Genomic DNA, 17,585 nt, shown 5'->3' with positions numbered 1-17,585 from the left:
TTGTGTGTGTGTATGTGTGTGTCCAGTGTGTGTGTGTGTGTGTGTCCAGTATGTGTGTGTGTTTGTGTGTGTCCAGTGTGTGTGTGTGTGGATGCGTGTCCAGTGTGTGTGTGTGTGTCCAGTGTGAGTGTGTCCAGTGTGTGTGTGTGTGTGTGTGTGTGTGTGTGTGTGTGTGTGTTCAGTGTGTGTGTGTGTGTGTGTCCAGTGTGTGTGTGTGTGTGTTCAGCGTGTGTGTGTTCAGTGTGTGTGTGTATCCAGTGTGTATGTTTAGTGTGTGTGTGTCCAGTGTGTGTGTGTGTGTGTGTGTTCAGCGTGTGTGTGTTCAGTGTGTGTGTGTCCAGTGTCCAGTGTGTGTGTGTGTGTGTGCGCGTGTGTGATCAGTGTGTGTGTGTCCATTGTGTTTGTGAATCCAGTGTGTGTGTGTGTGTGTGTGTGTTCAGTATGTGTGTGTCCAGTGTTTGTGTGTCCAGTGTGTGTGTGTGTGTCCAGTGTGTGTGTCCTGTGTGTGTGTGTGTGTGTGTGTGTCAGGTGTGTGTGTCCAGTGTGTCTGTGTGTGTGTGTCCAGTGTGTGTGAGTGTGTGTCTAAGTGTGTATGTGTGTGTGTCAGGTGTGTGTGTGTCCAGTGTGTGTGTGTGTGTGTGTGTGTGTGTGTGTGTGTGTGTGTGTGTGTGTATGTGTGTGTCAGGTGTGTGTGTGTCCAGTGTGTGTGTTTCCAGTGTGTATGTGTGTGGGTCCAGCGTATGTGTGTGTGTCCAGTGTGTGTGTTTGTGTGTGTCCAGTGTGTGTGAGTGTGTGTGTGTGTGTGTGTCCAGTGTGTGAGTGTGTGTCCTGTGTGTGTGTGTGTGTCAGGTGTGTGTGTGTGTCCTGTGTGTGTGTGATCAATGTATGTGTGTCCTGTGTGTGTGTGTGTGTGTGTGTGTCCAGTGTGTGTTTGTCCGGTGTGTGTGTGTTCAGTGTGTGTGTGTGTGTCCAGTGTGTGTGTGTGTCCAGTGTGTGTGTGTGTGAGTGTGTGTGTGTGTGTGTGTGAGTGTCCAGTGTGTGTGTGTGTGTGTGTGTGTGTGTGTGTAGTGTGTGTGTGTGTGTGTGTGTGTGTGTGTGTGTGTGTGTGTGTGTACAGTGTCCAGTGTGTGGGTGTGTTTGTCCAGTGTGTGTGATCAATGTATGTGTGTCCTGTGTGTGTGTGTGTGTGTGTGTCCAGTGTGTGTTTGTCCGGTGTGTGTGTGTTCAGTGTTTTTGTTCAGTGTGTGTGTGTGTGTGTACAGTGTGTGTGTACAGTGTGTGTGTATCAAGTGTGTTTGTGTGTTCAGTATGTGTGTGTGTGTGTCCAGTGTGTGTGTGTGTGTGTGTGTGTCCAGTGTGTTTGTGTGTCCAGTGTGTGTGTGTGTGTCCAGTGTGTCTGTCCAGTGTGTCAGTGTGTGTGTGTGTGTCCAGTGTGTGTGTGTGTGTGTGTGTGTCTAGTGTGTGTGTGTGTGTGTGTACAGTGTCCAGTGTTTTTGTGTCCAGTGTGTGTGTGTGTGTCAGTGTTACCATGGTTATTATTTACAGGGACACTGAGGAGTCAACATCATCAACCCCAAACACTGGATAGAGGGGCTCAGTGAATGTGGAGTGGAATGTGTTCAGGTGGGTCAGTGTGTCAGAGGAGACTCTGTAGAAGGACAGAGTGCCGGCTGGCCAGTCCAGATACACTCCTACTCTGTGGGAGCTGGAGGAGGGGACGTCTATGGTAGTGGACTTAATATTGTGCATGGCAGAGTAACTGTTGTCAGAGCAGTACAGACTCCAGGACTTATCATTCCATCCAATCAGACAGTCAATACCCCCTCCTCTCCTGCTGATTCCTTTATATGCCACTCCTATATCAACCCCTTCCCCACTCCACTCTACCTCCCAGTAACAGCGCCCAGTCAGACCCTCTCTACACAGCACCTGTCTCCAGACCTCAAATCTCTCTGGGTGATCAGGATACGGCTGCTCCTCTCTCCTCCATGTCACCTTTCTGTTCTCCTCAGACAGAGAGAGGAGTCTGTTTACTGTGTTTAGGTCCAGTGTGAGATCACAGACATCTGATGGATGAAACCAGACACAATATTAGAAATCATCATCATTCACATTAGAATGTTAACTCACTTTTCACTAATTCATTTAATGTAGATGTTTCTAGGTATCAAAAGGAGAAGTTAAGGTAACTTGAGACTTGTTGAATGATCATATGTTATACTGTATGGTAATATAAAACACACTTATTCCTGTTAATTACACACACACACACACACACACACACACACACACACACACACACACACACACACACACACAAACACACACACTGAACACACACACACACACACACACATCCTGAACAAACACACACACCCACACAAACTGAACACACACACACACACAAACACACACACACACACACACACACACACACACACACAAACACACACACATCCTGAACACACACACACACACACCCTGAACACACACACACCTTCATGCATGCATGAACACACAAACACACATTTCTAAAGTAACATGAACACGCCACACACACACACAGACACACACACTGTCAAAGCAACTCTTTGTAAACTTTGGTGTCCCTGATTTGTGCTTCTGTAGAACTACAGCTGATATGTAATATGACCAAGTAAGTAATGATGGTGGTCTTTGACTTTGACTTCACTTGAATTAAGACTTATTCTTAGTCATATTCTTCACAGCAGTCAACACTCACATTTTCTAAGTCCAGGTTTCATTGTGTTCTCTCCACCATGTTCCACACTGTAGCGGTAAGCAGAAGAACAGACAGTCATTGAGGGATACACCTGAACTTACACACACACACACACACACACACACACACACACACACACACACACACACACACACACACACACACACACACACACACACACACACACACACAGTCAGCATATAACTTTGTCCAAGTGTGTGTGTGGTGTGTGTGTGTGTGTGTCCAGTGTTTGTGTCCTGTGTGTGTCCTTTTTGTGTATGTGTCCTTTTTGTCCAGTGTGTGTGTGTGTGTGTCCAGTGTGTGTGTGTCCAGTGTATGTGTGTGTGTGTGTCCAGTGTGTGTGTGTGTCCAGTGTGTGTGTGTCCAGTGTGTGTGTGCGTGTGTCCAGTGTGTGTGTGTCCAGTGTATGTGTGTGTGTCCAGTGTGTGTGTGTGTGTGTCCAGTGTGTGTGTGTCCAGTGTGTTTGTGTCCAGTGTGTGTGTGATCGTGTGTCCAGAGTGCGTGTGTGTCAAGTGTGTGTGTGTGTGTGTGTCCAGTGTGTGTGTGCGTGTGTCCAGTGTGTGTGTGTGTGTTTCCAGTGTGTGTGTCCAGTGTGAGTGTGTGTGTGTGTGTGTGTCCAGTGTGTGTGTGTGTGTTTCCAGTGTGTGTGTGTCCAGTGTGAGTGTGTGTGTGTGTGTGTGTCCAGTGTGTGTGTGTGTCCAGTGTATGTGTGTGTGTGTCCAGTGTGTGTGTGTGTGTCCAGTGTGTGTGTGTCCAGTGTGAGTGTGTGTGTGTGTGTGTGTCCAGTGTGTGTGTGTGTCCAGTGTATGTGTGTGTTTGTCCAGTGTGTGTGTGTGTGTCCAGTATGTGTGTGTGTCCAATGTATGTGTGAGTGTGTGTGTGTGTGTGTCCAGTGTATGTGTGTGTGTCTAGTGTGTGTATGTATGGATCCAGTGTGTGTGTGTGTGTGTGTGTGTGTGTGTGTGTGTCCTGTGTTAGTGTTTCCTTTTTGTGTGTGTGTGTGTGTCCAGTCTGTGTCTGTGTGTGTGTGTATGTGTGCGTATGTGTGTTTCCAGCGTGTGTGTGTGTGTCTAGTGTTTTTTTTTTCCCAGTTTGTGTGTGTGTGGGTGGGTGAGTGTGTGTGAGTGTGTGTGTGTGTGTCCAGTGTGTGTGTGTGTGTGTGTGTGTGTGTGTCCAGTGCGTGTGTGTGTGTCCAGTGTGTGTGTCCAGTTTGAGTGTGTGGGTGTGTGTGACCAGTGTGAGTGTGTGTGTGTGTGAGTTTGTCCAGTGTGAGTGTGTGTGTGTGTGTGTGTCCAGTGTGAGTGTGTTTGTGTGTCTCCAGTGTGAGTGTGTGTGTGTGTGTCCAGTATGTTTGTGTGTGTCCAGTGTGTGTGTCCAGTTTGAGTGTGTGGGTGTGTGTGACCAGTGTGAGTGTGTGTGTGTGTGAGTTTGTCCAGTGTGAGTGTGTTTGTGTGTGTGTGTGTGTCCAGTGTGAGTGTGTTTGTGTGTCTCCAGTGTGAGTGTGTGTGTGTGTGTCCAGTGTATGTCAAGGATGTGTGTGTGTGTGTGTGTGTGTGTGTCCAGTGTGTGTGTGTGTCCATTGTGTGTGTGTGTGTGTGTGTGTGTGTGTGTGTGTGTGTGTCCAGTTTGAGTGTGTGGGTGTGTGTGACCAGTGTGAGTGTGTGTGTGTGTGAGTTTGTACAGTGTGTGTGTGTGTGTGTGTCCAGAGTGTGTGTGTCCAGTTTGTGTCCAGTGTGTGTGTTCAGTGTGTGTGTCCAGTGTGTGTGTGTGAGTTTGTCCAGTGTGTGTGTGTGGGTCCAGTGTGTGTGTTTCCAGTATGTGTGTGTGTGTGTCCAGTGTGAGTGTGTTTGTGTGTCTCCAGTGTGAGTGTGTGTGTGTGTCCAGTGTGTGTGTGTGTCCAGTGTTTGTGTGTGTGTGTGTGTCCAGTGTGTGTGTGTGGGTCCAGCGTGTGTGTGTGTGTGTCTAGTGTGTTTTATCCAATGTGTGTGTGTGTGTATGTGTGTGTGTGTGTGTCCAGTGTGTTTTTTTTCCCAATTTTGTGTGTGTCCAGTGTGAATCAGTGAGTGTGTGTGTGGGTGGATCCAGTGTGTTAGTGTGTGTTGGTTCAGTTTGTGTGAGTATATGTGTGTCCAGTGTGAGTGTGTGTGTGTGTGTCCATTTGTGAGTGTGTGTGTGTGTGTGTGTGTGTGTCCAGTGTGTGTGTGTGTGTGTGTGTGTGTGTGTGTCCAGTGTGTGTGTGTGTGTGTGTGTCCAGTGTATGTGTGAGTATCCAGTGTGAGTGTGTGTGTGTGTGTGTGTGTGTGATCCAGTGTGTGTGTGTGTGTTTTTGTCCAGAGTGTTTGTTTTCAGTGTGTGTGTTTCCATTGTGTGTGTGTGTGTGTCCAGTGTGTGTGTGTGTGTGTCCAGTGTGTGTGTGTGCGTGTGTGTGTGTGTGTGTGTGTGCGTGTGTGTGTGCCCAGTGTGTGTGTGTGTCAAGGATGTGTGTGTGTGTGTGTCCAGCGTGTGTGTGTGTCCAGTTGAGTGTGTGTGTGTCCAGTGTGAGTGTGTGTGTGTGTCCAGAGTGTTTGTGTTTCCGGTGTGTGTGTGTGTGTGTGTGTGTGTGTGTGTGTGTGTGTGTGTGTCCAGTGTGTGTGTGTGTCTAGTGTGTGTGTGAATATGTGTGTGTGTGTGTGTGTCCAGTGTGTGTGTGTGTGTGTGTGTGTGTGTGTGTCTGTGTGAGTGTGTGTGTGTGTCCAGTTTGTGTGTGTTTCCTTTTTGTGTGTGTGTGTGGGGCCACTGTGTGTGTGTGTGTGTGTGTGAGACCAGTGTGTGTGTGTCTGTGTCCTTTGTGTGTATGTGTCCAGTGTGTGTTTGTCCAGTCTGTGTATGTCCTGTGTGTTTGTGTTCATCGTGTGCACTTGCATGTGTGTCCAGTGTGTATGTGTGTCCAGTGTATGTGTGTGTGTGATACACTGATACACGTGCACACACACACACACACACACACACACACACACACACACACACACACACACACACACACACACACACACACACACACACACACACACACACACACCACACAGTCTTTATATAACTTAGTCCAAGTGGTGGTCAGAATGTTTGTCTTAACTAGCCTGATAACTCCAACATGTCTGATATGAACATTGACATAAACCCTCTACATACTTGAGTTTCTCCAGTCTGCAGTGTGGATCCTCCAGTCCAGCAGAGAGCAGTCTGACTCCTGAGTCTCCTGGGTGATTGTAGCTCAGATCCAGCTCTCTCAGGTGTGAGGGGTTTGACTTCAGAGATGAGACCAGAGAAGCACAGCCTTCCTCTGTGACTAGACAGCCTGACAGCCTGCAAAGAGTCAAATCATATTAAAACCACACTGCTATTCTTTAGTGGTGAAAATAGTGGCAGTATATTTTTTCAAAATGTTCAGATATATCAGCGTCCTGAAACCTGCCATATCTATTCATAAATGAATGTATCATTATTAGAAATTATAATAATATTGCTTGTAGAGAGAAACATGTATAGTACAAATATTTGAGTAGACTGACCAGAGCAGTTTAAAAAGCAGTATCAGTCAAAAGACAGACAGTGAGGTATCAGATTTAGATTGTATTGAGTATACAGTCCACACCATATCTAGTTTGACAGTGAAGATAACATTGTAAATGTGGCTCTATACTCCAGCATTTTGGATTTGAGATCAAATGTTTCATATGAGGTGACAGTATATAATGTCACCTTTTATTTGAAGTTATTTTTATACAAGTCTCTTTCCCCTTTTAGAAATGAAAGCACTTTATGTATCTAGTCCCCCCATTTGAAGAAGTCATAAGTATTTTGACCAATTCTTATAGTCTATTAAAGTAGTCAAAAGTTTAGTTTTTGGTCCCAAACTCGTTGGTTGCATTTGCAGTTTGTTTTGGTTGTGTTTTGGGTTATGTTTTGTCCAATAGTAACTGAATGGTGGATGATGACTGGAGTAATTTTCTGTCTAAGTGAGTAGATAACATGTTTCTAAACACTACTGAATGAATCCTAATGATGCCATGATTAAGAAAGATCATGAATGAATCATGAATAATAATGAATGAAAAAGTTACAGAGGCTACAACAAAACATGCTAACCTCTCACCATTACCAATAACAGAGGGGGTATGATCCTTGTTCCTCTGTAACTTTCTCATTCATCATCATTCACGATTCATTCATGATTATTCATAATCATAGTAGCATCCACATGAATGTAGAAGTGTTCAGAAACATCTTCTATTCTTACTGACAATACAAGTGAAGTGACTCCAAAATGACAGGACATTATTCACCATTCAGTTTCTATTGGGAAAAACATCATCCAAAACACAACCAAGACAAACTGCAAATGCATTCAACAAGTGTGTAGAATCACAAGCTTGATGTAATCACTGCAGGTAAGGAATACGGGACCAAATACTAAACTTATGACTACTTTAATACAATATAAGTGAATATGTCCAAATTATTACGACTTTTTCAAATGGGAGAACTAGACACATAAAGTGCTTTCCTATCTAAACTGTAAAACAGCTATGTATGAAAATACCCTCTAATAAAAGTTGACATTCTGTACTGTCACCTAATATTAAACATTCTATCTCAAATCCAAAATGCTGGAGCATAGCACCAAATGTAAAACTGTAAACTTCACTGTCCAAACACATATGGTGTGGACTATGTGTGCCTGGTAAACACATGTGGATCTGGTGAACAGTTATCACTTGTTGACCAACTACAGGAATACTGACCTCAGAGTCTTCAGTTTACAGTGGGGATTCCCCAGTCCAGCAGAGAGCAGCTTCACTCCTGAATCCTTCAGGTCATTGTTACTCAGAACCAGCTCTCTCAGGTGTGAGGGGTTTGACTTCAGAGCTGAGACCAGAGAAGCACAGCCTTCCTCTGTGACTCCACAGACTGACAGCCTGCAAAGATTCAAATCATATTAAAACCACACTGCTATTCTTTGGTGGTGAAAATATATTTTTTAAACATTTTCAGATACATCAGAGTCCTGAAACCTGCCATATCTATTCATATATGTATATATACAGTACCAGTCAAAAGTTTGAACACACATACTCATTCAAGTTTTTGTTTTGTTGTTTTAAAACTATTTTTTACATTGTAGAATAACAGTGAAGACATCAACACTATGAAATAACACATATGGAATCATGTAGTAACCAAAAAAGTGTTAAACAAATCAAAATATATTTGAGATTTGAGATTCTTCAAATAGCCACCCTTTGCCTTGATAACAGCTTTGCACACTCTTGGCATTCTCTCAACCAGCTTCATGAGGTAGTCACCTGGAATGCATTTCAATTAACAGGTGTGCCTTCTTAAAAGTTAATTTGTGGAATTTCTTTCCTTCTTAATGCATTTGAGCCAATCAGTTGTGTTATGACAAGGTAGGGGGGTATACAGAAGATAGCCCTATTTGGTAAAAGACCAAGTCCATATTAAGTCAAGAACAGCTCAAATAAGCAAAGAGAAACGACAGTCCATCATTACTTTAAGACATGATGGTCATTCAATAAGGAACATTTCAATAACTTTTCAAGTTTCTTCAAGTGCAGTCGCAAAAAATATCAAGCACTATGATGAAACTGGCTCTCATGAGGACCGCCACAGGAATGGAAGACCCAAAGTTACCTCTGCTGCAGAGGATAAGTTCATCAGAGTTACCAGCCTCAGAAATTGCAGCCCAAATAAATTCTTCACAGAGTTCAAGTAACAGACACATCTCTACATCAACTGTTCAGAGGGGACTGTGTGAATCAGGCCTTCATGGTCGAATTGCTGCAAAGAAACCACTACTAAAGGACACCAATAATAAGAAGAGACGTGCTTGGGCCAAGAAACATGAGCAATGGACATTAGACCTGTGGACATTTGTCCTTTGGCCTGGAGTCCAAATTTGAGATTGTTGGTTCCAACCGCCGTGTCTTTGTGAGAAGTGGTGTGGGTGAACGGATGATCTCCGCATGTGTAGTTCCCACCGTAAAGCACGGAGGAGGAGGTGTTATGGTGTGGGGGTGCTTTGCTGGTGACACTGTCTGTGATTTATTTAGAATTTAACCAGCATGGCTACCACAGCATTCTGCAGCGATACGCCATCCCATCTGGTTTGGGCTTAGTGGGACTACCATTTGTTTTTCAACAGGACAATGACCCAACACACTTCCAGACTGTGTAAGGAGAGGGATTGAGTGCTGCATCAGATGACCTGGCCTCCATAATCACCCGACCTCAACCCAATTGAGATGGTTTGGGATGAGTTGGACCGCAGAGTGAAGGAAAAGCAGCCAACAAGTGCTCAGCATATGTGGGAACTCCTTCAAGACTGTTGGAAAAGCATTCCAGGTGAAGCTGGTTGAGAGAATATCAAGAGTGTGCAAAGCTGTCATCAATGTAAAGGGTGGCTATTTGAAGAATTTCAAATATATTTTCATTTGTTTAACACTTTTTTGGTTACTACATGATTTCATATGTGTTATTTCATAGTTTTAATGTCTTCACTATTATTTTACAATGTAAAAATTGTAAAAATAAAGAAAAACCCTTGAATGAGTAGATGTGTCCAAACTTTTGACAGATACTGTATATATAAATGAATTAATGTATCATTATTAACAGTAGATAACATGTTTCTAAACACTACTAAATTAATCCTTGTGTGTGTGTGTGTGTGTCTCCAGTGTGTGTGTGTCTGTCCAGAATGTGTGTGTGTGTCCAGTGTGTGTGTGTGTGTGTCCAGTGTGTGTGTGTGTCCAGTGTGTGTGTGTGTGTGTGTATGTATCCTGTGTGTGTGTGTTCATTGAGTGATACAGGAATACTGACCTCAGAGTCTCCAGTTTACAGTGGGGATTCCCCAGTCCAGCAGAGAGCCTCTTCACTCCTGAATCCTTCAGGTCATTGTAGCTCAGGTCCAGCTCTCTCAGGTGTGAGGGGTTTGACTTCAGAGCTGAGACCAGAGAAGCACAGCCTTCCTCTGTGACTAGACAGCCTGACAGCCTGACAAAGAGTCAAATCATATTAAAACCACACTGCTATTCGTTGGTGTTGAGTCATTTTCTTTCTAAGTGAGTAGATAACATGATTCTAAACACTACTAAAGTAATCCTGATGATGCCATGATTGAGAAGGATCATGAATGAATCATGAATAATAATGAGTGAGAAAGTTACAGAGGCTACAACAAAATATGCTAACCTCTCACCATTACCTTCAAATAAAAGGTGACATTCTGTACTGTTGCCTGATATGAAACATTCTATCTCAAATCCAAAATGCTGGAGCATAGCGCCAAATGTAAAACTGTAAGCTTCACTGTCCAAACACATATGGTGTGGACTATGTGTGCCTGGTAAACACATGTGGATCTGGTGAACAGTTATCACTTGTTGACCAACTACAGGACTACTGACCTCAGAGTCTCCAGTTTACAGTGGGGATTCTCCAGGACAGCAGAGAGCAGCTTCAATCCTGAATCCTTCATGATATTGTTATTCAGATCCAGCTCTCTCAGGTGTGAGGGGTTTGACCTCAGAGCTGAGACCAGAGAAGCACAGCCTTCCTCTGTGAGTCCACAGAATGAGAGCCTGCAAAGACATCATCATGATTTCACAAACACACTGTTAATTTAACACCAGTAGTGTAGAAGGACAATGGCAGATGCATTTGGTTTATTCTCTTAAACAATATATATATTAATCTTCTGTCTCCTAGAATTGCATGGTCATATTGTTATACTAATGTGAACACCAATGCACTGATTCAGTAAGTTTTTCAATTTAATATTATACATTATATACATATTATAATACATATATTTCTCTAAACTGAATATTTCTTCCTGATGATTAGTACTTAAATGTCATTTTATGTACTCACAGAGCAGCTCTGGAGGCTTTGACCACTGGCAGCAGCCTCAGAAGACCTTCCTCTGATCTGGAGTATTTCTTCGGGTCAAACACATCCAGCTCCTTTTCTGAAGTCAGCAACACAAAGACCAGAGCTGACCACTGTGCAGGTGACAGTTTGACTTCTGAGAGACTTCCTGATCTCAGGTAGCTTTGGATCTCCTCCACAAGAGAATGGTCATTCAGTTCATTCAGACAGTGGAACAGATTGATGCACCTCTCTGGAGAGGGATTCTTCCTGATCTTCTTCTTGATGTACTTGACTGTTTCTTCATGGCTCTGTGAGCTGCTTCTTGTCTTTGTCAGTAGACCTCGTAAGTGCTTCTGATTGGACTCCAGTGAGAGGCCCAGAAGGAAGCAGAGGAACAGGTCCAGGTTTCCTGTCTCACTTTGTAAGGCTTTATCCACAGCACTCTTGTAGAAGGTAACTTTACGCTTGTGTCTGATCCTCACAGAAAGGTTCCTGGCCGTTAATTGAGATTCATCCATTAGATTCTCATTGTTGTTGATGAATGAGAGGAACACATATACAGCAGCCAGAAACTCCTGAATGCTCAGATGCACAAAGCAGTACACCTTGTCCTGGTACAGCCCACATTCCTCTTTAAAGATCTGTGTGCACAATCCTGAGTACACAGAGGCTTCATTGACATCAATGCCAGCCTCTTTCAGCTCTTCTTCATAGAAAATCAGATTGCCCTTCACAAGCTGTTGGAAAGCCAGTTTTCCCAGTGACAGAATGCTCTCTTTATTCCAGTGTGGACCTGTCTCTTCTTTCCCAAGATACTTTTCATTCTTCTGTTTGGTATGAAACTCCACAAGGTGTGTGTACATCTCAGTCAGAGTCTTGGGCATCTCTTCTGTCTTATGTTTCAACATGTGCTCAAGGACTGTTGCAGAAATCCAACAGAAGACAGGAATGTGGCACATGATGTGGAGGCTCCTTGATGTCTTTATGTGTGAGATGATTCTGTTGGCCAGGTCCTGATCACTGAATCTCTTCCTGAAGTACTCCTCCTTCTGTGGATCATTGAACCCTCGTACCTCTGTCACCTGGTCAACACACACTGAAGGGATCTTATTGGCTGCTGCAGGTCGCGTAGTTATCCAGAGGAGAGCAGAGGGAAGCAGATTTCCCTTGATGAGATTTGTCAGCAGAACATCCACTGAGGTTGACTCTGTGACGTCCCAACATATCTTGTTCTTCTGGAAGTCTAGGGGCAGTCGGCACTCATCCAGACCATCAAAGATTAACAGAACTTTGTACTTGTCGTAGTTGGAGATTCTTGATTCTTTGGTTTCCACTGAGAAGTGATTGAGAAGTTCAATGAAAGTCTGTTTTTTTCTTTTTCATCGAATGTAGCTCCCGAAAAGGGAATGAAAATACAAATTGGACATCCTGATTTGCTTTTCCTTCAGCCCAGTCCAGAATGAACTTCTGCACAGAGACTGTTTTTCCAATGCCAGCGACTCCCTTTGTCAGCACAGTTCTGATAGGTTTGTCTTGTCCAGTTAAGGGTTTGAAGATGTCGTTACATTTGACTGCAGTCTCTGTTCTTGCTTGTTTCCTGGTTGTTGTCTCAATCTGTCTCAGCTCATGTTCATTATTGACCTCTCCTGTTCCACCCTCTGTGATGTAGAGCTCTGTGTAGATCTTATTGAGAAGTGTTGGGTTTCCTTGTTTAGCGATCCCCTCAAATACACATTGAAACTTCTTCTTTAGATTAGATTTGAGTTCACGTTGGCAAATCACAGCAAGTTCATCTGAATGAAGAAATAACACAGAGGATATTAATAATACGTCTGTTTTAATGCCTACAGTAATCTAGGACTGTTATAACATTTTAAATTATAATCATTTCTTTGCTTAACTGACTGTATAAATGTTTTCATAATGCATTACAGACTGGTGTGACTGATTAAATTATTATTGGTATTCTCTCTCTCTCTCTCTCTCTCTCTCTCTCTCTCTCTCTCTCTCTCTCTCTCTCTCTCTCTCTCTCTCTCTCTCTCTCTCTCTCTCTCTCTCTCTCCTTGATGAGGTCACTAGGTGTGGTGTTAAGGCTGCTACAATATCACTGAGTTACACAGCTACTTTAGCTGTACTTTAGCTACAGCTTTTAAATGTTCTAAAACAGCATTCAACATGAGGCAGACAGCTCTTACTTTTCTCCAGTGTGTCAGCAAGCTCCTTCTGGTTCATTTTCCTCAGGACGTGCAGTGTGATCTTCAGAGCCCCCTCTCTGGACTAAGAATCCTCTTGAACATCTTCAGCTCCTTCTTCACAAATGTCATAATATTCTCTTCAAGCAACTGAAATAAATCAAGTAAATAAGTTAAGCAAGAGACTAAATGCTTTCTCATTAACACATGAATGAATGATTGACAGAATAACTTTACTTGAGGTAAACAAAAACAAATGTACATAACAGGACCACATACACTGAATATGGAGGCCAGGTCTGTTTGATGACTTTGGGAAGACTGACCACTGAGAATCTCTGACTCTGATCTCTCCTGTTGGTTTCTGCAGACAAAACATGAGATTACATCTCCTCATCCAGGGAGTGCACACACACACACACACACACACACACACACACACACACACAGGGAGGGAATGTAGTGTTTGTTTAATATTGTTGTAGGACTATGAAAATGGAAAAAAATTATTAGCCTATGGATTATGAATACAACAAAAATAAATGGTAAAATGGGAGAGGAGAAATGACTAGAGACATTGTTGTTTAACTCACTGACCATGACCCATGAGTTCTTCTTACCTTTGTTCATTAGAAAAGTCTCCCTCTCTAAACATTATAGCAGGATCCATAGACTGGTCACTCTTCATGGACACACAGCTGGGTACAGGGGAAGCTGGTCTCTCCTGCTTGATTGGGCTTCAACACAACAGAGACAAACATTACGTCTCTCATCTACTCTGAGCTCAGATGGCGAAACAAGAGTTTCATTCCAAAACGCTATATATCCATTTTCAGAAATGTTCATAAATTAACTTTCATTGTTTAAAGAAATTATGAAAGAGATTGGTGTGTTTTCTCACTATCTAATCATGGTATGGGGTTGTTCAATGACAGACATGTATTTGTTTAAAATCTATCACTTGATGGTTTCATTTCAGAGAGACAAATAATCATGTTTTTTTGCAAAATGCTATATATCTGCCTCACTCACAGAGAAATAAGTAGTACTGCTAGGTTTTACACAGTAATAATATATCTGCTTCACTCTCAGAGAAATAAGTAGTACTGCTAGGTTTTACACTGTAATAGTATATATCTGCCTCACTCTCAGAGAAATAAGTAGTACTGCTAGGTTTTACACAGTAATAATATATATCTACCTCACTCTCAGAGAAATAAGTAGTACTGCTAGGTTTTACACAGTAATAATATATCTGCTTCACTCTCAGAGAAATAAGTAGTACTGCTAGGTTTTACACAGTAATAATATCTGCCTCACTCTCAGATAAATAAGTAGTACTGCTAGGTTTTACACAGTCAGATAAGGTCACCCATCTAAATAAATAGTTTTAAAAACATATATATATATATATATATATATATATATATATATATATATATATATAATTAACTAAATGTATGTTGTTTATGTCAGTTTCATTGTTTGTTATGCTATAAATTGTTATGTTATTGTTGTAAGTGGTAAAATGAACTAGAAAATGTCATATTTTGAAATTCTGAGTAATTACTATCGAGTGGCGGCAGCGGTCTAAGGTACTGCATCTCAGTGCTTGAGGCGTCACTACACTGGTTCGATTCCTGTATCACAACCGGCCGTGATTGGGAGTCCCATAGGGACTTTGATGTTGGAGCATCTGACTATTGATTATTTACCAGGGGTTCAACACCTGCTATAGTCACTATTTAATTGCTCTTCCAAAAGCATCACAGGCCTAATACGAGATATATAGCTAACTAAAGTAATGAGTGACCATTTTAGAAAATCATGGGACATATAGTCTTTGGTTGCAAGCTATTTTATGTCATATTGCTGCTTGTAGCCTATAACTGATGCTTCGTGGTCTTATGCTCCCATCTATTGGAAATATTTAATATAATAATCTTGAAAAAGAAAACAGTTACATGCGTTTTGTTTAGATCTCATTTTTTCTGACCACAAAATGTTTAATGTTTGATGGCTATGTCTTCAACTGTGGCTCACAACAACGTGTACTCAGGTGAACAGTGTGTACTCAGGTGAACAGTGAGCGCGCTCACCAAGTAGCTGTATCCTTGTTAATAATAAGTTACCTGAGGTAAACCTACAGGGTTAACGCTCACCAAGTAGCCGTAACCTTGTTAATAATAAGTTACCTGAGGTAAACCTACAGGGTTAACGCAGGCAGGTCTCATTGATAACAATAGTGAAGCTGCATTGTGACGCAGAACAATGGGCTGGGAATAGAACGTTCTGAAGGCGAGTCGGTGTCACGGAACTCAATAGAACTAATAGGAGCTGGTAGGGTGAAAAATACCCAAACATAAGGCCTGTTTTTTCGCGATTACTTCATAACCAGGGACAGAAGGTAATATTATGAAACTGGGCTCCATGGCGGATGCAATGAACTAATTTTATCAGAAATAAACGTTGTAAAAAATGTAACTTGAGGCGCCCCGAAAATAATTTCAGTCCTTGGACACAGAGGGGTTAAACACTAAAGTTACCGTCCATTTAGTGAAGAGAGGAGAACCGGACAGAGGCCAACATCCGTCAACCAGAGAGGGAGAAGCCCTCCACGGGATTTAACAGGTGGAAGAAACAACCGGGGAGCTCCATCGGTCCACAAGAAATGCAGGCAGCCGGTGATGATGTAGTGGTAGCTAGGATAACTAGGATGCTGCTGGTAGAGTAGCTAGCTTAGCTAGCTGTACCGACTAGCTTGGCTAGCTAGCAGGTCGTTCGTCTGTCCCTCGAGGATGATGACGAATGCGGTGAACCACAAGATGAAACAAGGATAGCGAGTGAAAAGGATCTGGCTACACTCATACTGTCACTGACCATTACGCAAAAAAAGCAAATTGAACAATAAACTTCGGGGTCTCAACACTGTAACAAACTCTGTCATTGTTCCCCAACTTCACCTCTGCCCACTCTGTGCGTAACTGGACAATATGCTTGGCGCCAAACCGTACGTGGACGTGGACAGTTCCAGAACGCGGACATGAGCAGTGCAACACAATACATTTACATTTACATTTTAATCACTTAGTAGACACTCTTATCCAGAGCGACTTACAGTTAGTGAGTGCATACATAACCCAGTCTTTACACTGGCTTACATTAGTAATATTCAATTATTTATTTTTATATGTAAAAGAAACATTCAAAGTTTTTTTATAACAATATTTTGAGATCTGAGCCCATATCCACAAAGTGTCTCAGAGTAGAATATTGGTCGTATAAGTGCTGAGAATAAAGACATTTTACACTTATGGGTATAAATTCAAGCTATGCATGAAGCCTCTAGTCCCACCTAGTCGGCAGATATTTAGGACACCTCATGAGCTGTCCTAACCAGTTAAGAATTAACAGCAGGTGTCTTGATAATACTATAGAATAATGCAGCGAGTCAGTGGTTCCTGCGCCACATGTAATTGCTTTGGAGTAGTTTAAATAATGTTTCTATATTTCTATATGATCAATCCATAATAATATAGACCTACATGCAACAGTTTCTCTTCAGCTTTTGGCAATGATTTCTGTATAATAATGATGTATAATAAGTCTTGGTGATTCAATAGCCTAGTTAATCATTACATGACTTTTAACACACTATCTATGTTTTGCTCAGTCTGGCAGTTACCCAGAACTATCAGATGCTCTCTCTTGTGGCTGCTGCTGATGACAACTGAATGTATGTTATCATAATAATGATGTCTGCATAACATTTTGTCTTCATTTTGGCAGATTAACTCATGCTTATTTCTGAATATTAAATCAGGTTTCTGCCCAGCGGCAAATTAGTTGGAGCTGTGGCAGGCGTTGGACCTGTAGCCGAAAAGTGTCCAGTTTGAATCCCGGGCCAGGCGCTGGAAAGAACGGGCGGAATTGATCTGATCACTGGAGGGCTGCTGGGTCCACGTCCTCAAAACAATCACCTTTCGTTGGGCCCTTGAGCAAGGCCCTTAACCCCACAACATGCTCTCCATCCAGGGGCGCTGCACTGCAGCTTGAACCTGTCCTGGTCTCAACTGTATGTGTGAGGTCTGCTGTTTGGGGGGGTTATGAACGGAGCAGAAAATACATTTTTGTTGTTTGCTGGAACTAATGGACAAAGTTGTACTGTATTGTAATGTATTGTATTGTAAAGAAGTCAGCCAGAGTTGGGCCATCGTTCGAACAAAGAGATGCCTCCCTGGCCACCAGTGTGTTTGAATATAACGAAGATAAATTCTACCCCCCATACAATACTTTTATACACAGTAATTACTTTTTTATATATATAATAATAATAATTAATTATACACATTACATTTTGGATAGATAGTACTCAGACATCTATAGTGTTTACAGTAATGACTATTACAGATCATTATATTTTTTAATCCCACCCCTCTGCTACTCTCAGCCCCGCCCACCTATCTCCGTAGAACATCCTCTTTTGATTTCCACCTGCCATATTTTTTTCAGCTGTGCTGTGATGTCTTACATGCATTTTTAACCTTTCTAGTCGCATAGTATCCACAGACTGTAAGTTAAAGATCAATATTTTTCATAAGAGTATTATTCTATTGTTGATTGACTGACTATGGCTTTCCAAACCCCCAGCACTGCTATTTCTAAGGATAATTTTTAATGAATATTGGGATTTTTCAACC

General features: G+C 42.4%; 1 protein-coding gene across 1 annotated transcript; it reads right to left on the bottom strand.

The window, feature by feature from the left end:
• Window positions 1-1,567: 1,567 nt before the first annotated feature.
• LOC311116448 (NACHT, LRR and PYD domains-containing protein 1-like) lies at window positions 1,568-11,211 on the bottom strand (the record flags this gene model as incomplete). Its single annotated transcript, XM_084191533.1, has 4 exons — window positions 1,568-1,580; window positions 9,641-9,814; window positions 10,228-10,401; window positions 10,694-11,211. 4 exons carry the CDS (start codon window positions 11,209-11,211, stop codon window positions 1,568-1,570), a joined length of 879 nt encoding a protein of 292 aa, XP_084047659.1.
• Window positions 11,212-17,585: the final 6,374 nt, after the last annotated feature.

This window comes from Coregonus lavaretus, assembly GCF_964263955.1.
Source record: "Coregonus lavaretus genome assembly, contig: HAP1_SCAFFOLD_960, whole genome shotgun sequence".
Lineage (NCBI taxonomy): Eukaryota > Metazoa > Chordata > Actinopteri > Salmoniformes > Salmonidae > Coregonus > Coregonus lavaretus.
This window is presented reverse-complemented; position numbering and strand designations above follow the sequence as displayed.